This window comes from Protopterus annectens, chromosome 12.part0 (assembly GCF_019279795.1).
Source record: "Protopterus annectens isolate FY-2018-M chromosome 12.part0, PAN1.0, whole genome shotgun sequence".
Classification (NCBI taxonomy): domain Eukaryota; kingdom Metazoa; phylum Chordata; order Ceratodontiformes; family Protopteridae; genus Protopterus; species Protopterus annectens.
The window spans coordinates 1,052,384,309-1,052,408,606 of record NC_056746.1 but is presented as its reverse complement, the minus strand read 5'-3'; the positions used below and the strand labels follow the sequence as shown (position 1 = coordinate 1,052,408,606).

The following is a 24,298-nucleotide window of genomic DNA, read 5'->3' as shown; positions in this document are numbered from 1 at the left end:
AGCCAGTCCTTTATTAACTCATCTTTCAAGTCACCAAATCTGTATGTTTTAGCTTGATTTCTCAAGTCAGTGATATAAGCTGCAAACATTTCACCTGGCTTTTGATCTCTTGCATAAAATAAGTGCTTCTCTAATGTAATATTTGTCTGGGGGTTGCATATTTCTCTAAATTTACATTTTAAGCTCTCAAGGTACTCTCTTGATTCAGCTGGTACCACAATATGGTGGTTCCACCTCTCCAACATTTACTTCTGGTGCATACACAAATGAATGCTCTCTTTCAATAGCTTCTGCGCCAGCTAAGTTAAGCAAAATGAATGCCCTTGTATGCATCTCTGTCAGAAAAAGCTGCTTGTATGAAAATATTGGATTCCTACTCAAATACTCTCCAATTCTCTGCTATATTATGATCAAGCACAACTGCACTTGGTCAGTGAAATGCCTCTGCCATATCATACTTACATTTCTCACTTGCTTAGAGAAAAACAGCTCTTGTACTCAATTTCCTCACTTATCTAGAGGAAAATAGTTTTTTATTCAGGCATGTCCAATGGTCAGCTCCCAGTGTTCTCTCCTGTCTATCTGATGAATCTGGGCATCTTGAGGCAATGTAGAAATTGCCTCATGTACAAAGACAACCCTCTCCTCCTACCACCGAACACTACAACCTGTGAGAGATGCACTTATCTAGCCAAACTAGAGATAAAGCTCTCTCCAACCAAGACTGAACTTGACAGTCAAGAGGAGAAGGTAAACATTTGCACCACACCACACTCATCACATAGTCTCACTAAATCTACACCACCAAAATCCACACATAGTAACACAAAAACATTCGCGGAGGCTCTCAATAATAATCTGTCTGAGCAACAGAGACCTCCAAAGCAGAAATGCAATCAACCTCCACCCCCCAAACACAACACAAATGACACATAGCCCACAGACTCAGTGTGCCACTCAACCACAGCCAATAAGGCAAAATAACGTACCCAACACACTAGTCAAAGGTGACTCTATAGTCAGGCACACTGATGTCCCACTCACCAGGTTAAACAAGGAGAAGGTTACTGTCAGCTGCCTGTCGGGTGCCAGGATCCACCACATAACCCATGCACTCAAGTCACTCCACAACAAGTACAAATATGACTCTGTCATTGTCTATGTTGGTGTGAATGACCTGAGATGTACCTCCCTGGACTACATGAAAAGAGACATGGAAGAGCTCTCCGATCTTGTAGCCCAGGCAGGTATGACCCTAGCCCTGAGTAGTATTCTACCATCGCCCAAAATTATATCGCAGTACAAGGACAAAATGATTAACTTCAACAATTGGCTAAGCTTCTGGTGTCATTCTAAGAGGATCCAGTATCTGTCTGCTTGGGATGACATGGTCGACAGACCATGATGCTTTGTCAGAGATGGCCTGCACCTGTTGCCCCTGGGATTCCGGATACTGGCTAAGGCTCTTGCTGCCCCTATAATGCCTTTTTAGGCAAGGTTCAAATGACAAATTTACCACCATAACAGGAACAGGCAAGAAAAACTGAGGGTAATGCTACTCAATGCTAGAAGTCTAAATCTCAAAATGCACTCACTCGAGGCACTCCTTAAAATGGAGAACATTGATATCTGTGCAGTGACTGAGACCTGGTTCAAGGCTCCAGGGAGCACCCCTGCACTACCAGGCTATAACTCATACCACACTTTTCGACCATGTAACCTGGACCGAAACACCAAAGGTGGAGGTGTGTCCATATTCATTAAGGATATCCACACCTCCAGGCTAGTTGCTCAGCATAATGCATCCGAAGTTATCCCAGTGCAACTAACTCTGGGCAAAACTTAAATCCAAATTATAGCTTGCTACAGATCCCCCACCATGCCCCAGGATTCTCACTCCTCTTTTCTTGATGTACTGGAAAATATTAGGGTTCAACCAAAAACCCTAATAATGGGCAACTTCAACTACCCCACCATTAACTGGGAAAACTACTTGTGTACCAACTCCTTAGCTCAACGCTTTCTGGAATTCATAAACTCCAATGCCCTGGATCAACTTATCCGCACCCCCACCAGGGGCAACAATATCCTAGATCTTGTCATTACCAGCATGAGTGACTAGTGTTCCACACCTGAAATAAACTCCTCGTTGGTCTGATCCAATCATAAGCTAATTCCCCTTATATCCACATTCCGCCTCTACTCCCCATTAAGGAAACCACGGTAAAAAATTTCTCCAGAGCCAACTTCATGCTTCTTAAGGCAGAAGTGGTGAACTTCATGACATCCATGCAGATGGACAATACAGTTACAATTGCTGAATCCTACAGAAATGCATTCTATAAGCATTTACACGAGTGCATGGATTGTGCTATCCCAAACAGAACCAAGACGCTATCCTCCAAAAAAAGAAAGCCAATCTGGTGGTCCCCTGCCATAAACAAGCTGTACAACAGAAGGAAGAAACTGTTAAAAAAGAGAGCAAAATCCCATGAGTGGAGCAGCTCCCTGGTCAGCTTCAGTAAGAAGCTGAAATCCCTTATAAGATCCTCCAAAGCTAGCTACGAAAACAAAATCACCACTAATTCTAAGGACAACCACAAAGCATTCTATAGCTATGTCAAGAATCTCGATGGCAACACCCAGATCTGCTCTGAGTTACACCACAATGGCATGAAAATTACAGAACCAACTGATATTGCCAACATCCTGGCAGATAGGTTCAGTGCTAACTTTACACCCCCCCTCACCCCCTAAAGGGCCCATATCTATACAGGAAGAATGCAGAGTCCCTGTAATCACAACTACGCAGGTAAAAGCTGCACTCTTTAAAGCCAAAAACACAGCATCCATGGGACCGGACAACATCCCAGGCTGCATTTTACATGAACTTTAGAAGGAACTGGCTCCCCACCCAAGCACCATGTTCAATAATAGCCTCGCATCAGGCTTTGTGCCCACTGAATGGTGCACAGCAACAGTTATCCCACTCCACAAAGGGGGAGCCACCACTGATCCCAGGAACTATTGCCCTATTAGCCTGGGGCACCTAGCTCTAGGGACCTAAACCTTGTCACCAAAATAAACAGGACATGCTGGAGGGATAGATTCCTGTCCCAGAGACTTCCCATACTCTGGAACAGGCTACCCATCTATGTCAAGCAAAGTTCTTCACTAGCACTCTTAAAGAAAAATCTTGATGAGTGGATGGGAAATAGGAAATACACCCCGGGGATCACTTCTGTGTCTCTGCTCGACAGTGGCACAGGAAAATAACTTTCTTGGGTGGGGTAAGCCAGGGAACCTTGTTGGCTAGGCTTATGTAGGCCCTTGGGCCGATAGCCTAGTACCTACCTATAAACCTATCAATGCACAGTAATGAAGGTGCTTGAATTATATACGAACACACACACACATAAATATATATGCAAGAACTTTATGCCACTACTTGTAATTATGCCCAATAGCACAACAAACTCCTTGAAATAACTTCACTTTGCCAAATAAGTCTCCGTAGCACAAGAACACTTTGAAGTCACTGTACTTTGTGAAACCACTCCTTGGTGTAAGAAATACCTCAAAATGACTGTACTTTGTGAATAAACTGTACACATAAGAAACAACTCAGAATAAGAAACACTTTGATATGAATGCACTTTGCAAATAAACTGTACACAGCACAAGAACCTTTCAAAGTGGCTGCACTTTGCGAAATATCTCTGCACAGTGTAAGAAACACTCTGAAATGGTGGCACTCTGTGAATAAATGTACACAGCACAAGAAACTTTTTGAAATGGCCGTACTTTGACTGCACTTTGCAATATAATTGTACTTTGCACACAGCAATCTCTGAAATAAATGAACTGTAATAAAGCACACAGTCTGCAAACACTTTACACACTCTGAGATACTTCAAACAACTCTAGTTATGCTTTGAATGGCTTCGGTTAATGCAAAATAGTAGTTTGTGCCCATCTTTCTTTTCTAAAAAACATGCATTCACCTTGCTCTTTAAGCTTAATTTGTCCTTTTTTGTACTCGTTATGCCATTTTAGTCTCTAATCATGCGCATTATACTTTTCTTGTGCCTGTTTTACTCTAAACATGCTCACTATGCAAACCAAAGGTAGTTCTGAGCTCCATATGAATATTTCTGCTACTTGTATCAAATATTGTAGTTTTGAACATTTCATTTAATTAATAATGTGTTTTATGCCCTTTGTTTGATTAATAATATGTTTTGTACTACTCATTTGATTAACCATGTGTTTTGTGTCTTATAAATTCACTGTTTCATTTTCTTTCCCATATAAATCATTTGTGCAGTTTTCTTTACCTTTATTTCATTTCTGTCCCTTTTTCATTTGTCTAAGCTCCGTTTTACTCAGCCAGCTTAATCTGCCTTCACCTTCAACTCTGCACTTCATGGTTTGAAGAAGTAGCTCTTCTAATCCCAGTTCTGACACCATGTCGCTCCTCTGGTCAGGATAAAACAGATGAACATTTGTGGGTTTGGTTCAAGCAGCTTTAATACACACAAACACAGCAGGAATGAGGCTTTGTAACTTAAATTTAAATAAATTTATAAACAGACTGACTACCACACTCATACATGTTAATACTCTGGTTGTTCTCTCAAAATGGCACTTCTGCGTGCACGTGCTTACATCTGGAAATGCTTCTTAAAGTTACATACACATGCTTTGATCTACACGAACTATGTACAGAACAGTTTAAATAGAAGAGTATTTATGACAGCATAAGAAACACCACCTGATAACATATAACAAGTCAATGTGGACAATCTCTGCAGAAGTAAAAGTCACATTAAAGGAAACTATTACTAATGCAGAGGTTGCCATTGGCAAATAACTTCACATTTCATTGTCTCATCTATAAATGCAGTGTCTCCTGCACTTGAAAAGTAAATTGCCTATATTGCATTAAAACATAATATTGCCAAAACATTTCCTGAACTAGATCAGCTATGTACTAGGGAATAAATGGCAAACCCAGTTATCCCACTCCACAAAGGGGGAGCCACCACTGATCCCGGGAACTATTGACCTATTAGCCTGACGAGCCTGGTCTGCAAGGCCATGGAACGTATCATCATGGAACTCATAAACAAAGACATTGGTAACCTCCAAACTCTGGATCCCACCCAGTTCAGGTTTGTGAAAGGCAGATCATGCCTCCTGAACCTGATTGACTTCTTTGAGAAAGTCACCAAAGCCGTAGATGAGGGTAAGGTGGTTCACACAGCCTATCTTGACCTCGCCAAGGCTTTCGACACCATCCCCCATTCTGGAATTATAGCTAAACTCACTAAACTAGGTATAAATACCTACGTCACAAGATGGGTTGCCAACTAGGCTCACTGACAGAACCCACACTGTAAAAGTTGCAGACTCCAAATCTGACCTCAAAACAGTGACAAGTGGAGTACCACAGGGTTCCATCCTGGGACCTCTCCTGTTTGGTATCTACTTCTCTGAAGTACAGGCTAACACAGAAAGCCTCTGGCTAATGAAGTTCACAGATGACTGCAAACTAGGAGCCATAGTCAAGTCCCCAAATGATGTGGACATCCTACAGAAGGGCCTCGCTGAGATAGATGCCTAGTGTCAGAGCCATGGCCTCAAGCTCAATGCCAAAAAGTGCAGTGTCATCCCCTTTGGTAAAAACTCAGTACCCATGAACTACCACATAGGCAGCAATCTACTTAACACCAAATGTATGATAAGAGACCTTGGGACCCAGGTGGACAGTAGTCTCTCCTTTGATAGTCACATCACCACAGTAGTCAGGAAGTCCTTCTACATGGCACACCTCATTATAAAAGGGTTGTCATCCAGGAAAAAAGAGGTCATTGTTCCCCTCTACTCAACACTCATTAGACCCATTATAGAGCACAACGCCCCTTTTGGAATGTACCTCATAAGACATCTGCAGCAGCTGGAAAGGCCACAGAAGTACCTCACAAAGATGATTACTGGCCTCCAACAAATGCCCTACACTGATCGCCTCAAAGAACTCCAGCTTTACTCCGTAGAATATCGCTTACTCCGAGGTGATCTCTGCCTAACATATAAAGCTATGTCACACCCAGAGCTGTTGGACATGCTACACCTAAAGAAATCCCAATCCCTCCGAGCGACACGCTCTAGGGGCCTAAAACTTTTCACCACAATAAACAGGACATGCTAGAGGGATAGATTCCTGTCCCAGAGACTTCCTATACTCTGGAACAGTCTACCCATCTATGTCAAGTAAAGTTCTTCATTAGCACTCGTCAAGAAAAATCTTGATGAGTGGATGGGAAACAGGAAATACACCCTGGGGATCACTTCTGTATCTCTGCTCGACAGTGGCACAGGAAAATAACTTTCTTGGGAGGCATAAGCCAGGAAACCTTGTTGACTAGGCTTACGTAGGCCCTTGGGCCGATAGCCTAGTACCTACCTATGAACCTATGAAACAACGACAACAGGTTCATAGTTCCTAGGCATGCAGTCCTGGAGACCTTTAAGAAGCCTAGCCCAAATTCCCAATTGCTCAAAAGGACTGTCTCGTTAAGTGATTTGCTTGATGGTCACACAGTAGATAGATGAAGGTAGAAAGATTCAAATCCTGAATCCTTACCACAGTAAGCAGCTCAATAACAAGTTAGAGCTTCAGTGCTCTGCTCCAATTGCCAGAGTAACAGCTTTTAACAAAATAAATTCTTTACAGTCTGATATTGTAGGGAAGACTGTATCATAGTAGTATGCAATAGTAGCCATTTTAAGTAAAACATTCTCACATTGAAAAGAGACTTACCCCGAGAAACAGTAACCTTCTCTTCCCTTGAAACTGACATGTAGTGGAAATGCACCTGCTAACCCATTAGACAACAAGAGACGTACTGGGATTTATACTAAAATAGTATATAGTGAAGTACTAACTAGAGCTTACGTGAAGGGGCAGGAATTCAAAAGACAAATTTGTAATGTATTTGCTAACAGCCTTGGACAGCCTACTGGAGAGGAGTCCCTTTTCAGAAGCAGCCTAGGAGTACTGTTTGGTGAAGTAACTTGACGGAGTCAAAGAAGACAAAACTGAGGCTGAGGGACTCAAATCATGTACTGCAGGAAGCAGTTATTTAACATCTCATAGCCTTATTCATGAGCACCAAGTGCTAGAGAAACTGTTGTAGCCAGAACACAATGCATTTCACAATGGTGTTCTAAACAAAGTTTTACCCTAAACACAAAAAAATGTAATATAGTCTTCTTTGATAAAATTGGTGCTCTTCCGCAATCTCACACAAAAGGGATTCACCTTAAGATTGATATTGTCATTTGGGATTTAGGAACATACAGACAATGAGATGTCCTTAAATCAGAAAGTTCTTCTACCTCAATCGTCTTTTCAGTTATGAGTTCTCCATTCAGATCACCATTCATCCTAATTCCGCTTCACTCTGTCTTCATTCACCCCATTATAGAATACATTTTATTTGGCATGTATAGGTCTAAACAACTCTCCCAATTAGAAAGATCCCAACATTTTATAACCAAAATAATACAAGTTTTAAAGATGGAATGTTATTAGGATAGTTTGAAAACTCTGCCCTTATTCTCTGTGGTATATGGACTCCTGCAAGCTTTGTGAAACTCTGCTCTCTGTCACTTCCTTCCTTCAAAAAAATCTCCATTTAATATTCATTCCCAACCCCTGGCTATATGACAAAATGTCAACAAGTCCAGATTCATGGATATATTTACCACCCGGCATCTTCCTTGACTATGGAACAAGCTTTCCCTTTTTATTAAATAGTGTAAAACCTTAACAAACGTTCAATTTTCAGTTAGACAAATGGAAAGGATGTTTGAAACTTTTCCCCAGGAGTCGCTGGCTACAAACTTCTATCTGTGCCAAACTTAACATAATCACATTAATCACATCTCAATCCCCTCTATTCTTTCTCTGCTTTTTCTGCCCTTTTCTCCAAAGTATTCATATTTTCTTTTCCTTCTAGCATGCTATAAGCTCAAAATATTATTTCTCTATCTACCAAAAGAACATCTTCTCTTACCATCCTAATCTGAACTATTAGTTTACGTTTCAAGAGTTCTTCTTCTGTGACAATGGTTAACATATTGCTATGAATCTATCATTTCCTGGTGTGTCTGCATCCGTATTCTTGTCTATGGTTGTGAACTGAGGGTTATGGATGGATGAGATTGTGGGTATTTATTTTTAGTATCGTAGTTTGATTTTTTACTATTTAAATTTTTGTTAATTTAATCTATCTTCCTTCTGTAAACTGTCATTCTTATGGTACGAGCCTGAGTATCGAAAATTTGTGCAGTGATACCCACTTTTTCCTCTGTGTTGATCTGTATGATAATAAAGTTTACTTTGACTTTGAGAAATAAGGTTTCTTCTCAGGTTGGTGGGCTCAGTGTCCATGGCAGAGTGAGTATTTGGGCGTAGAGTCTTAGGTCTTTCAGGATCAAGAGGAAACAGATGAAATGGTTTGGGAACATAATGAGTGTGCACATCTTCTGCCTCTTGGAGTTGGTATGCCTGGCACAGCTGACTGCGTGGGGGAGGAGGTGCTAAGGAAGACCCAAGATACAGGAGAGATTATATCGGCCAATTAGCCTGGGAATGCTTGGAGATCCCCGAAGATGAGCTGGACACTGTTGCTGGAAATTGAAAAGTCTGGCTTGTTCATACTTTCTACCAAGCTCTACAAATTAAATTTTATGTTCAGCTGTAGCATGCCAGTGATTTCATAGTTTACAAAATCACAACAGAGACTACCTTTAGGATGGGGGAAGTTTTCAGTTTCTGTAAAGTGGAACAGATGGGGAACTTTGAATGGCGGGTGTTACGTTAGCTCAGTTTATATTTTGCTGTTGTGTTGAATGGCGTTCTTGTAAAAAAATGTTGCCACCGCCAACCTCCCAGAAGACGTTTAGGAAATGGAGAAATGTATTTTATGCTTTACGTATACTTATATCTCTGCGACAATTTCATTGAAAACAATTTAAACACATCGTCTTGTGCTGCAAGCGATGCCTTAATTTATTCCTTATAACCGTGACTTCTTGCTTTCCCTATGAATAATTACTGGGTTATTGTGAGGTAGCACCGAATATTTTATTTTGTTGTACTAAAGGCACGAGAACTAATCGTCAGATCAAGAAGTCTTATGTGTCAATTCTTCAACAACCTGCAAAGTATATAAACATAGATGTTGCTCCATACACTGCCAGTGAAACGCTCTTCGGCTGTTCCCGAGTGAAATACCTTTCAATTGTCCAGAATTTGCAGGTCGTCCAGATTTATGCCTCGTGTTTTTGATCTGTTCCTCCCCAAGTTTTGGTTTTCTGACAAACTGTTGAGGACTAAAGTCACAAGTAATTACTACTAGAGTTGCAGACTTCATGTCTTAAGGAAAGTGCATGCAAATGCAAACCTCGAAATTAACTTAATGTTTATAAAATAAATATTTAAAATCTGTTCTTGATTCTGGCCCTATGTCCCCCAATTCTTTACCTTAGAGATATACCCGAGGTTCACGAAAGCAGCGCAGTTTCATATATGTAGATTTTTGCAGAATGTCCAGATCTTTGCCTCTTATTTTGAGCCTGTTCCTCATAAAATGTGTGGTTTCCAGCAAATCGCTAGGGACTGAAGTCTAGATATTGGCATATATTTTAATTTCAGATTTCATATCCTTCAAAAAATGCATGTTAACACAAATCCTGCTATTCTAGCAACTTTCTAAGTTTATAAAAGCAATATTTAAAAATCATTTATTTGTGGGCCTTTGTCCCCCATTATTTTAGGCTTTGTCCAGATTTCTTGTACTAAGAGTTTGAGAGATATCGTTTAGGATGACATACAAACATAACCACAAGGTTACATTCGTACTCGTCGGTCATTCTTTCTACCTCAACGAGAGTATGCATGTGGAAGAGTAAATGCATGAAAAGCCGCAGCTGCCAACAATTTAAGTGTGCTTAATAGATATGCTGAACTTTCCTGTAGTCATTTAGATAAGTTTTACAAATGGTGTGGAATTAAATTAGACGGCATAGTATGGCAATCGTATCTAACAACTGTGAGCTGTAGCATAACGGGGCAGCAGAATAGAGATAATTCATTACGGACGATTTCGTCTGATCCGATCGGGACGAAGAAGCTCTCTGAGAATGACGAAATGCTTGCTTCGCAGCCAACTTATCTAATTTTTCCAAGAAACCCCGTCCACGAGAAAATTAAGCTTTCAGCTGTCCTCGGATTCCGTACCTTTAATACTCTGCATTCTGTAGCTCCGCCCTTCAGCTGTTCTAATGCCCATTGGATGTCAGAGTTGTCACTGTTTACTAATTGCTCTTTTCGCAGTTGGCATAGTTTTGGGGCGGGACTCGTCTCCGTCTGGCGCTGACGTCACGACTGTCTGGGGTGCTCGCGGAGCGGCTGAGACGCCTTGGACTTGAATGAGGGGGAAGGAAGCGGCTGGGCTCGGTCAATAGGAGCAGCAGCGAGCGATAGAGAAACAAAGTATAGTATAGCAACTCGGTGGTCTGTCCGTACCTTCCTCCCGGTCCGCCAGTTCGGGACGGAAAACCCGTCCCTCTCCCCCAAATTACCGTATTTCTTTTTTTTCTTAGATAGCTCTTGGTATCGACTGTCCGAAAGTGGCAAGCTCCTGGACTCGAGACTTCACCGTCGCCCCCCCGTTCTGTTGCCTCATCGGTAAATGTACAACTTGATGGGTCTGAACAGCACAGCAGAAGCAGCCGCCTCAGCCATTCAGCCCAATGTCTCCTGCATATGTAACTGCAAACAGCCTTTGTTTCCGACTATGGAGATCTGTAAGTACCGACTCGCTTTTCAGATTAATGCTGTGGGAGTCTTTTCTTACTGTGGTTTTGATATATTGAACTACATCAGATCTGGTGCCTCGCTGTAACTGCTGTGCCCTGATTAGCTGTCACTGGATGGCTTTTCTTTGTCCCGACAATAGTTTTTTAATTACTTGAGTTGGGTAATGGTCTGTGACAAACTTTCTGTTACTTAAAAAAAAATCAGATCCTTGGGCTAGATTTTCTGCGAGGGAGATGCGGATCTTACCTTCGGTCTTACCAATCCGACTTATAACTTTTTACCAGGCAAACCTAAGCTATATTTTTTCTTCCCAACTGTCGTATGCTAATGATTTCAGAGTTTATAGTATAATTACAGATACTGCTTCTAGGGTGACAGTTTTCAGTCTGTTTTAACGCGGTGCATTTTGGCTACTTTACATGGGCTTGACGATGTTCCTCCGTATATATTTTAGTAAAGGGTGCTTTAGATTTTACTCTTGCGAAAATTACACGGCTCAGGGGTTCATGACTGTATTAAATTGTTACTTGGTTAACTTATGCATTGTAGTATATTTATGTACTTCCTATTTTTAAAATTTCATGGTAACACAAGAACTTTTATGTTGACTACCGTCTCTACCACTCTGTCACTTCCTAGTTTGAATCAGGAACAGTGTTTCTATGTAGCTTGGCTTTTGGCACCTTGCCCAGTTGTCTGTGGGAACTGATTCCAGGTGTATGAAATGTGAAGGACTGTTTATGAGGGAGAATTCACCTTGAGGAGAAGGAGGAAGGGTGCACTGCAGTTTTAGAAACTGGACTGTCAAGGTGATCATGTGCCGTATTTTGTATGAGACTATATTGGCCCCCTCGGGTGCTTCCAGTGCCCTTCCACTGCATGAGAAGAACTCCTTGGCAGTCTTTGGCTTATTGATTTAGATTAGCTGAAAGTATGTGCAGTAGTTTATAGCTTTAGGGAACAAAAAAAAAAAAGCTTCATGCTAAATTACAGGCCTTGAACAATGACACTGTGTTACAACATCCATCTCAAACATTTTATTGCAGCAGTGAATAAAGAATATTTCAAAAAACCAAAGAGGTGTAGTTATTTCTGACACAGTTGTGTACCATTTTCACACACTTAATCTGAAGAGGGGAAAGTCTCTTACATAACGGAATCCAGTCAAGGTTATAGAATTGTAGTATCACTGAAATATTTTTGAACTGTTTGTTGAGATACGCTGGATAAATAATTGGCAGTTTTACTGTCTTGTAATACAATATTATTCAATACAGTGTTTTTCATCTCCTGACCTTTCTGTTATGTTTGCATGATGTCAGAGTTGTCTGGAAACTTTCTTATTTACATAGTGACAGATTTATAGATCACAGACAAAGCAATGGGGGGGGGGGTCATTGGTGGAACAGAAGATGTGTGGTGTAGTGCAGATGCCAGTTACTGAATGTTAAAAATGCAGCACGTAGGTCTGGCAGGACCAAGTTGGGAAATCATAGGCCGTAGAAGTCTTGCTGCAAAGAATCGCTTTCTCATACTGCTGCTACGCTACCAGATAGCACAATACCCTAAAATTTTAGTCCTTCCCTTTTAAGCATTTAGTAGGAGGATAACACGGAAGAGTATTATGCACAGGCCCCACAATTTCAAGTCATAGGTTCAGAAATAGTTATTCTGTTACTGATTTCAGAATGCCTGGTAGAAAGACTATTTTAACAGCAAGAATGGAAATCTTTTTTAAAAACAATGAAAGTGATTTATTTTCAATGTGTTCATAATCCCCTTCTTCAGTGGTCCTGTATATTTGAAATAAAACACACCATTCAGAATATACCCTGAAATGGTTAGAGGCAATTTGCTTGGTCATTCTTTGGTTCTAAGTGGAGTTTTTCCTTCATCCAAGACCTGCATACCCACTCAGTTTTCTTTCACCCTTTCCTCATTATACTTTCTACACTGAGGCTAAGCCGTCAGAGAATGAAGTGCGTGGATGCCAAGAACAGCAGTGCATGATTTAAGAACAGGGTAATAAGAATTAATAAAAAAAAATGTCCTCAGGATCTTATGATAGATTAATAAAAATGCCGGAGATGGAATTTTATTGAAATACCGTTTTTGTAGTGGCAGTGTTGTTTTTTTCAAGACTGAGCAGTCACTTTATGACAAAATTTTGGTTTAACTATTAAATTGTATTTATTTAATTTTGAGAGTTTAAATGCGTCTTTTACAGTGGAAGTTCATGTGAGCATCATACTTACTCATGAAGCTGAAGTCCTTCCATAAATAACTTTAATAAAAAACAGGAAAAATTAAACAAATTTATGTGCACTAGCTGTATGCATTCTTTTGAATGTATACCACCACTTTGTGTGCTTAATACTGAAAAAAATAACTGGATTAGGAAAGTTTTCTAAGAGACGGTTTAGAGTAATTAGTATGTGGTATATTTGATAGAAATCTTTATTTTGATGAAGGGGAGCATGTGCATTTAGCTTTGATTTAGTTTAGCATTGCATTTCATAAGATTAAACTTTAACAAAATATTTTTCCGATACTTGAAAGAATATTTGAGACTTTCTTCTAAATTATTCTGAGACTGGTGTGCAATATTCGTTTAAGAAAACAATTTCTTGCCTTTTGCACATTCCCTGTGTTGTATAGTGCGTATTTTCAGCCTGCATTACTTCTAGATGTTCTTTATGTGACATATATGGGCACTGTTGGACAAATCAAAAGTATAAATGGGATGGGTTAGAGGCTTTGTTGATTTTCTAAGAATGTATGTTAAGGAGTGCAGCTTTGTATGCAATCTGCTCTAAGATGTGATGCCTGAAAATGGATTGATCCCTTTGTACTTGTGTGAATAAAGAAATGCTGTGGTGATAATGGCACATGTCATGAAAGGGCAGCATGAGAGACAGTATTACACAGAAAGTAGTGTAGGAGATAGGCACAGAAAGTAGTGTTGGGGAAAGGCAATATACCAACACAGGCAGCTGGGTTTGTAGTTCACAAAATGCATATGTTAAGATAAATAACACTGCAAAAAGTGATGGTTTAAAACGGGCATAAATTGTGAAGGCAGTACAATATTATTTGACAAGTATTTGTAACTTAGTGTGGAATACACAACAATTCAACCCTTGTGAGAATAGGGCTAATGTTTCCATTTAGGTGTTTGTCTAGAGGAAAGTCATTTAAAAATTAATAGTTAGCATCAAAACTTAGTGATTGCTTAATATGTAGTGCGTGTGTTTGTGTAATGTAGTCACATACCTATTTGCGTATGCTCGTGTATTTTTTGTGTGTCTGTCATTAAATGGAAGAGGGTGGCTAAGATGCACATATTTTGCACTTGAAAGGTAAAGGTACTTTCTTCAAAAAGGTCTCATTATAATTTTTATTTATTTCTTATTTTTTGTTGTTGCAGTTTAAATATAATTTGGTGTAAAGTTGTCATATTTCCACTTGGAATTGTTAAAAAAAATTGTATTTGTTCTTGCACAAATAACTATCCAGCCTCTCTTGTGCTGACTGCTGTGGTAGCATACATTACAGATGCTTAGCAGAACAGCTTTAGCACCGTTTGTAGTTGTGTGGCAGCAGTCAACAGCTTGTCAGACTGTAAAGTTTCATAAAACTCCTGTCGAAATGATTATGTTAAGCCTTTCATGTCGAAATGACCACGTTAAAGCCTTTCATAATAACTTTGGTTTTAATGTGTACTGTTCTTACTGTAGGTATTCTGTTGTACTTGCATTTTGTATTTATTTATTGTGCGTTTTGTTCTTTCGTTCTTTTTTGTTACGTCTACTGAAAAATATTTAAAACAAGTGCACAGTGCAGTTTTTAATGTGTAATTTACTGTGATGGAATGTGAAAGGTATTTGTGTTGAGCAGTGAAAAAGATCTATGGAACACCCTCTACTGTTTGTTCACCCCTCCTGGTGATTCCATTATTGCACATTTTTTTTTTTTTTTTTTGGAAGGGTGTACCTGTACCACTCATACCATTCAAAGACTCTTATCTTTGTGTGTGTGTGTGTGTGTGTGTGTGTGTGTGTGTGTGTGTGTGTGTGTGTATATGTATGTATGTATGTATATATATATATATATATATATATATATATATATATATATATATATATATATATATATGCTTGTATACAAATATACACGCACACATGTATAAAGGCGTCTCTGTTTAACTGTGAATAAGGGCATGTAAATGAGTACAGGACAACTGGTTGAATGACCGTTTCATTTAAAGAACCGTCACCCAGTCAAAACATGATTAAAGTGTGTTTTAGTAAAATTGGCTTTCATCTAATTCAAAATAACAAACACGATACAAACAAAAACATGAAGGCAAAAGTGTTTCAAACAGTTCTTTTTTTTTTCAGGAGGACAAGGCCTCCTACATCCCCACACATCTTAGTATAACCCTAGTTACATAACTGTGTAGATTTGCACTTTTTATATATTCCCACTTGTGCATTACTGAACTATATGTACGTATGCCACAATCATTGAATTTGTCTTTCTGCCAAATTGTCATTCAACTAAACTGAATTTCAATAATTTTTCTGGCTTTAGACGAATTTGTCATTCAACCAAGTGAGAAACACCCATGTAAATGTACATATATCTGCATGTATGTATGCACGTTTTTGCTATTATGTATGCTGCTTTTTTATTCATATGCTATCATAGTTTAATGTATTTATATTTGTAGTCCTCATGATGTCTTTTTATAGTCCTTGCATTTTTTTCATTCATTAATGTTGACTTTATAGTGAAATAAGTTCTGTCTGGTATATGATAGTCAGACATTTGTATTAGTGTGTTTGTGTGTGGTTCTGCTACATGTTAAGAGCAGCTGTGTAGCAGTGACTGAATGCTTGTACTCTGTATGCACAGGAATGGGAGGGCTTTTTAAATATATTTTTAAAAAATATGTAGAAGGCAACTGCAAACTAAAAACTGTTTCATCTCTCTTTTATCTGTTGTCTCATTTAAAGACACTTCAGAGTTTTGCCTTGTAGCTGATCACTTTAATTACCGAATGGTTTGGCTGACACAGTCCTGTCAGTTTAGTCATCTGGTTTGTCACATAAACTGATTCTCACTCACTTCTGGGTACAGGTTGGTCAGGGAGGTGAAGAGATGGGCGGGTCAGGGAGGTGAAGAGATGGGCGGGTAAAGAGAGATCAAATGAACAGCAGTATGTCTGAGTACATTTTAAGCTAACTTTAAATTTTCATCTGTTAAACACTTAAAAGGATATGACAGTTATCCAGTGCTGTTGATTTTTCTTAATTATGCCAATTGTAGTGTTCCTGATTTCTAATTTTTATGAATTATGAAAAATGCATTAATTGTAGATGTAACTTCATAGAACTGATGCAGTAGGAAAAAGTTTCCTTATATGGATGAAGAAATTTAATATTAAACATCATGCAGAATAGTGTGTTTCAAATTTTATGCATAAGCATAAAATTTGATTCTGTGTTAGAAACCTGTTTGTTTAGCATTTTGGAAGACAGACATGAAACTAATCCAAATAGTTATATTGTGTTTCTTCTTATGATGTGTAGCAGTGTTGCAGTACATTTTATGTTGTCTTGGGCTTGCCCGCCATCTTGTTTTCAGACTACTGTGACTTTGATCATCACTTGTTCCAAGATGGAGGAATGGTCACACTTCAGCCATGCAGTAAGGAAGGTTTCCAGAGGGATGTCCTGTCTAGTTCCTTGGCAGAAGAATTTGCTAAGCTGGAATTTTCAGTGTCAACCAGTTCCCCTTGTATAATAGATCTGAACTTAAGTTAACCCTTCAGTAGTTTAGGGAAAATAGCTTGCCTCCTTATTTTAGCACTGTATCTACTGGAAAGCTATGTTTCACTTTGAATGAAAATAATACAGCTGGATGTTTTGCTGTATTATGATTAGGATAAGTCATTTGAAATTTTTGGCTCTTCACAGCTTCCACGTGACATGGTACTGAGACATTGAGTCCAATGAGTTTGAGGCATTACATGGTGATGGTTGTTGTATGAAAATATTGCAGAACTGTCATGATTTAATTAGATGTAGTTCCTTTTAATGTGGTGGGCTTGAGTCGCATCCATTCTTTTTCCCTTCGTACGTCATGTGATCTGAGAAGGCACAAATGTAGTTTAATGTTGGTAAGCAACAAAGATGACAACTGTCTTACACTTATCAAGGGTACCAGAATTTGTCCGAGATTTGGGATACATGGCTAGACTTAAAAAAGGATGTTGTGGTTGTTAGCCTAGTAAACACCTATGAACAATAACCAAAGCTGTGACAAACCAAGCATTTTTAGAGCAGAAATTCAGTTGTCCATTTGGTATGGCTGTTGTTTTTCTTTGTCATTTAGGTAGCTGGGACCAGGGTGAGGATAGTACTTTTGTCCATCAGCCAGAGTAATAACCAGCTTAAACTAGTGGATACTCGAAGCATAAGTAGTTGGCAATGTTGTGGGCTGACAGTATGACAAAACATTGTCATGGATGTTGCCGAGTGTTTTTCAGCAAGGTTTGTGACTCATCAGAAGTCTGCCACCCGAGATGTTCTGAAACCGATTTCTAATCGGATAAGATCTGCAAGGGACAAACGCAATTTTTTTGGGAATAGTGACCAAGGAATACTTAACAAGTAATGGCAAAACTGGAGAGTACTTGGTGATCCTTATTAACTCATTACTGTAATATAGTATTATAATGAGGAAATTAAGAAGTTGGACAGTAAGTGTTCCAGAGCACAATCCAGGTCCCTGGGTTCTCAACTGATTTGGGTTGTGCACCCCACTTACACACCCACATCCACAGTAATTTTACTGAATCATTTATTATAAAACTGCATTCTTGTGACCCACTTAGTGTTGGTACATCATTTGTTTCAAATATGACTTTCAGTAAACAGAAAATAGAGTGGTACAGATATTTAAAGATTTGCAAAAAAAAAAAAAAACTAGAAAACAGTCTACAAGTTGGTGACAGAATGCAGCAAGATGTGCTAGAACAGGAGGTGCATTGGGCTGAAGAAGTGCATTCTGACAGGGTAGTGATCTTCACCCCTAGAGCAAAGTTTTTTATTCCTTTAGCTATCAAGTGTTTCACTGGAGGGACAGATTTATTTCCCCAACTTTGGAATAAACTACCCTTATAGTTCAAAAGGAGTGACAGTCTCTCATCTCTCAAGACTAACCTTGATGGTTATTTGATAGGCCTCCACAAATTCATCCATGGCCTAACTTACTGTGCTATCCTAGAAGTTGGAAGTACATCATGAGGGTCAGTATTAGCAAGGAGCAAATAATTGTATGACTTAAACTAACACACAGATAAAATGTAGAGACAGAGTGCTTTTGCTTTCTTATGTGAAGTGTATATAGTTCATTGATCTTCAGTTTACCTTTTCTTTCAACAGCAAGTACTAATCATCATCAAACTCCTTTTTTCCCATTTTTCTACATGAGATTGGGGTGTCTTGTCATCTGTCACCATCTCTCTCTATTCAGTGCCACTCTCCTATGGTCTGTGACACTTGTGTCTGACTTTTGCAAGTCTCATCTCACGTAACATCCAGCAAAGAGGTGGATGGATTCTTATTTTGTCTTTCCCTCTTCCTGTCTGTCCCAAATCTTCTTCACCAGATAGTAATTCACTGTTCTGCACATGTGCCAGAATCACCATAAACTTTTCCTTTTGATCTGTCTTGCAAGTGGCACTTTTCGAGCATCTGCGCTTAATGTTCTCATTTCTTTGTCTGCCCCACAGTTTACTTCCTACTACCCATCTCAGGCACTTCTTCATCACCTCTAGCTTCCTCAGTTGCTCTGCCTTTACTGCTCAAGTTTCTGTACCATACAGTAGTACTGATCACACCACTGTTTTGTACACCTTACTTTTTAGCTTCTTTGGCATTCTTCTGTCATACACTACTGATTTTAGCTTTGACCTCATTCAGATTTCCCTTCTCAACCACCCCTCCCAGATATTTGAAGTTGTTAATCTGTTCCACTATTTTCCCTTCCCTCTCATTTATCAGTTTCTCCTGATTTCCCCATTTGCTGCAATTACAGCTGTCTTATCTGTATTTAGTTTCATCCCACGTGCCTTCAGTTTTGCATTCCATTCCCCTTTCCTCTGCAGAAGTTCTTGCTCCGAGTATCTGTAATACCACATTTTCTGCATACAGCAACTTTGCTTATCTGTCTTCTCTGACTTGTTTGCTAATGTAGTCCTTGACCAGTATGAACAGCAGTGGGCTTATAGCTGAACCCTGTTCATACTAGTCATTGTACATAGCCTGCACTAATTCTACCAGTATTTCTGAGAATTTAAACAACTGCAAGACTGCACAAATCATCTTTCTTGGGACCTTGTCATATGCTTTTTCCAAGTCTAAGAATGCCCAGTTGGAGTATTTCCCCATCTCTTGCTTCTCAACTATCTGTTTCACTGCAAACATTGGATCAGTTGTGTTGCATCCTGGTCTGAATCCGAATGCTCATCTGCCATCTTACTGGCTCCTCCTCTTCTTTCATTGTAGGCTGTGTTTGGGGCAGTACTACTGCTGTGGGGTTTTCTTCATTCAGAATTTGCTGGAAATACTCTTTCCATCTGCCTTTGACCTGTGGACTGGTTGCTGGCATCCCTTTATGAAGGGTGTCAGACTATCTTAATCTTTTTGTCTTTGTCTTGCAACCAGATGGTAGTTTCTTTATACCATCTACTGAGCCACTTTCCAGAAGCTGATAGAGGACCTCTGATGCCTTGTTCAACTTTCTCTGAATACTGTTTGCACCTGATTTTGACAGTCAGTGGTTTATGTTAGGGCCAGCTGTTTCACTCTGGAACATTTAGCAATCATCTACCCCAGTATTGTTTCCTTAGGAGGAGGAAGTCTACTTGAGTTACATATTGGCCACTCTTGTATGTGATCTTGTGACTGTCTGTCTTGCTGAACCATGTGTTGGTCACACAGCTGTTCTGTTTTTCATACAGTACAAGGAACAGTAAACCAATACTTCGATAACTGCCACTAGATAATGCAGACATAACACACAATGTTTAACCAGGATGTTTTGTCTGAGGAAAGGGAAAAACTGGAATAGCATGCTTTAAATACCACAACTGCAGCTCTCTTGGCTTGGTTTTATAGAATGAATGTCAAGAGTTATTTGTATGTAACATTTCTACTATGACAGGCCTTTCAACAAACTTTATTGTGCTTCCTTGTTCAGTTTTACTTGCAGATCAGTGTCATTCTCTGTGTAACTCTTGTCCAGTAACTAAAACTGTGCAGGTAGCTAATCTTTGTCTGGACGTCTGTCCTGTGCATGTCATCTCCATCTTTTTCTAGCCGTGATTGTATTTTAATTTTGAAGTCTAGTAGTTGTTTAGACCGTGCTGTGATTAAGTGTTTGAGTAAGCTGTTTGCCCTAAGGAGCTTCACTTGGGTAATGGGACTTTCAGAGGCCAGCCTGCATGGGTAAATCTGAGGTCACTTAGTGGCCTTTAAACACCTTCTGCCAGTCTGTTGCAGATGTAGTTCAGACATGATTATTTAGACGTTTCATGAACAGCTTATCAGATTGTCATTTAAATAGAGGACCAGAAAGTAAGGCAAGTTGCAAGAGCACTTTGTGACTTCTTTGTTTACTTCTGTTTCACTTTGAGTATTTTGTTTCAACACTTACATTCATTGTGGAGCAAGCAAAAAAGAAACCTGGAAATAAGAGTTCCAGCATAAATGTAAAAAACTTCATTGACTTTAGAATCTATGTCTAATTTATGCAGCTACTCCAAAACTATTAGGGTTTGTAGCTAATAAGACTTTCAGCTGTCTTGACTTTATGTAGATAGTCAAAGTTGTTTCTGTTTTAATATGCTTAGAACATGGCTGCATGTATGTTTTTTTTTTTTCTGAGAATAACCTTAGTAGTAAAATTCATATTTTATGATTGTGTCATTAGTTCATAATTTGGTGGTATTTATACTATTGCTAAGTTGGACTGGTGGTGTACAAGTTATTGGTATGTGTGGCAATTGACGATCCTCTGAATTTATTAAAATATACAAATTGTGGGGGAGGTTGGTAAAGGCTAACTTTGTGCATCCATTTTGCAGTTAATACACCTTTATAGGCAATAAAAGTATCAATGTTTTAGGATGAAAATATCAAAATCGTAGCTCTATGGGCCTGCAAATATTTTTGTAGTATTCCCTGCAAGCCGTAGTATTCCCTGCCAGTAATATGCAAAATGCATTTGCTTTTGCCTTCACTGAATTGTGAAAAACTCTTCTGTTTTGAAATCAGCAGAATACAGTAAGTGCATCGTACATGTTACAGTCAAGTCTCTGCATGAGAAACCTTCATTAGAGAGCACACTGTCTGGAGCACCTGCATGCACAGGGAATGCATTTTTCCTTGGCAGTCTTCTGTATCAGGATGAGGGCATATTCAAAATGTTTTTGGTTAAATTCTTTTGGCTGCAGTCAGAACAAAAACATAACATGCAAGCAAAGTGAGGTACGTAAATAAAGTAAGTAAACCATGAAAATCGTGTTGGCACGAAATCTGAATGTTGAAGGAGGTGACACAAGTCACACACCTAATCAGTCTGTTGCTTTACAGATTTTTTTGACAGTCTGTTGTACAATGTAGCTGATTATACAGGTCTGTTAATCTGCAAATGTCTAGACATGTTAATCACATTTTACAGCAACCCTCTTAACCAGCCAGGTGTCACTATGTGTATTTAGCATTTGAGTTATTTCTGATGCCAGTTATTTCATGTACATTACTTTTGCTTTGATATAATGCATACAGTTACATTGTAGAGGGGAGATAACCATGTGCACAGGATTATTTGTGTATTTATTCATTCATTCATTCATTTTGTCCCACTAGGCCAGTGAACTTTTTTAGAATGGGAGGCCCAAAGTGGTATTTTTACTTCTAGGGAAAATTTGACCAGAGCATCAGGGAACTTCCCCCAGTCTTTTTGATAATTGCCGTTAGATCTTTTGCATCCATTTGAGCTGCTACCAACTGAAGCAGATGGGACCTCAGTTTTATGCCTTACCTGAAGGATGACACATTCAGGAGTGCAGCACCCTCCCCTAATGTTGTACTGCAGTGTCAGCAGTCCATTCTCCTGGAGTGGGAATAAAACCCCAGCCTTCTGGTCTTCCAGCACCAAAGTGTGTGCTACCTGTTTCACCACTGACGTGATATGATGGCAGTAAGTACTTAAACAGAGTGCCTACTGAGGAGCAGAATAAATAAATGATAGCGGAATTTCATTTGCAAGACTGCCAAAATAACTTAAACTGTGTTATTTACAGCTTTGCAGTTGTCCCTATCTATAATCTTTGCTTATTTGTCTACACTCTGGGCTATACAGAATTCTTGCTACACAGATAAAAGTCTCAATGCACAAATTCCTTCTTTAATGGTGTACTCTGTGTATCTGAAACAGTGCAGAGATTCTTACTTTAAAGGTGTACTGTCCATCAGAAACTGTGTACTGATTCATACTGTAAAGGTGTGCTGACAGTCAGAAATGGTGTGCAGATTCTTACTGTAAAGGTGTACTGTCCATCAGAAGCCATGTACAGATTCTTACTGTAAAGGTGTACTGTCCATCAGAAGCCATGTACAGATCCTTACTATGAAGGTGTACTCTCGATCTGTGCGCAGAACATTTTAAGTAGTTGCTTACTTGTTAAGTCACTGGGAAGCGCAGTTTATCTTTCTCACCTGTGAGCAGGTCTGTTAATGGAGGACTTAACTGTCGTAACATCTGCTGTTTTCTCTTATCACCCTTTACGCAGTTGTAACACTTCATTACTTTTTCTTTCCTATCCGATACCTTCATGAGTAAATACCCACATAAGGCACTACTTATTTTCATGTTTTTTTTTTCTAATTGTATGTATTGTTTTGTTAAAAAGAGCAAATAGACTACACAGAAACAGATCTGTCTAGCATTTAGTGCTGTGCTGTTTTGGTGATTAAAGTGATGCGGGTCTGCGTCAGAAGCTGAAGCAAGACAGACTAAACAAACTTCTTTGTACACTCAGGGGGAAAGGAATGATCAGTAGAGTTCAGTTCTGAGAGAGCAAAACCTAGGATGGTGGGCATGGTTTTTCAGAAGAGAAGATATTTACACTTAAAAAAAGTTCTGTACTGTCTTTGTTGTATCTTGCTTTTTTACTATAATCTGTTTTACTTGTTTTTTTCTTTTATTGTCTTTTGTCAACAAAAAGTACATTGATTTGCAAGTGACACTAGAATGTATCCTTGCACAGTAACACTTGCTACATTTCCACTTTTCATACTAAGGGCTGTATTTTTTCTCCAGTTTACCTTCTCTACCATTTGTATAGTTGCTTTGTCACTACTGTTCATCTTTATTCATTTTGTGAGTTTCTTTAATTATGCTTTTGCTAACCAAGTAAATGAATAGATCCCTGTGGATCTTCTTGTGGCTCATCCTGGAGTGGAAGGATAGAAGCTTTGGTGGAAGGATAGAAGCTTTGTACGTGGACATTTTCAAGCAATAAGTCAACCAGTATGTCTTTAGGAGATGAAGGAAGCAGTAGTACATGGAAAAAGCATATCGGTTCACTGCACAGTAAGCAGAGGTCAGAATTGGGTTTTGCAGCTGGGAAGTTGAAGCTGTAATTGTAGAACAGAATAGCTGTTTGTGATTATGCACATTCCATTCTTGCGAAGCAAGAAGTGCTGCGTACTTAGAGGAGTCTTGATATTATTAACCAGTTTTTAATGGTTTAACATTGTCCCAATAGTGCATGCATTCTGCTGTGTAGTCCTCTTTAAGTGTTGCCTTTCAAAAAAATCTGTGTACATCCCTGATGGTGGCATGCTGTGTTACTGTAGGTAACTATGCAGAGGCATCTAGAGATGGGTGGGCTAGGACATGGGGTGGGGGGGGGATGTTATGAGGATGAGAAATGGAGAAGGTACAAGAAGCCTCATTGGAGAGAGAGTCTTTAATTTGGTCATATTTTTTCAACCTTTAATAATTGGCCCATGTGATACTTTTTCCAGTCAGAAATATTTTTTTCACAATAAAATATTACTTGGTGTCACCCCTTTAGGGCTTTGGAGTTGTGAGGAGCCTGTCAGCATGTATCAATTGCTGCTGGAAGCATATTAAGTTGAGTATTTGTGCAGAGTGATGCATGAAGTTATTTATGTACCTTATAACTCTTAGAACACAGACTCTGCCTGAAACAAACGAGCTGTATAACTTTATTGAAGTTGATGGTGTATGCAATCTGAGAACAAACTGTGTGCCACTTGATGTACTAGTTCATGGGCCAAGATGTACCTATCTGTGACTATAATC

At 39.2% G+C, this 24,298-nt stretch overlaps 1 protein-coding gene across 2 annotated transcripts in view; it reads left to right on the top strand.

Moving 5' to 3' along the window:
* The first annotated feature begins 10,422 nt into the window (after positions 1-10,422).
* PMEPA1 (prostate transmembrane protein, androgen induced 1) overlaps positions 10,423-24,298 on the top strand; it is a 516,880-nt gene continuing 503,004 nt past the window's right edge. The window contains exon 1 of one of the 2 annotated variants that reach the window (XM_044090064.1): positions 10,423-10,878. In XM_044090064.1, the coding sequence (XP_043945999.1) occupies positions 10,764-10,878 (115 nt within the window). In that variant the 5' untranslated portion in view covers positions 10,423-10,763. The remainder of the gene's footprint in view (positions 10,879-24,298) is intronic. The other variant, XM_044090065.1, reaches the window with a different exon arrangement.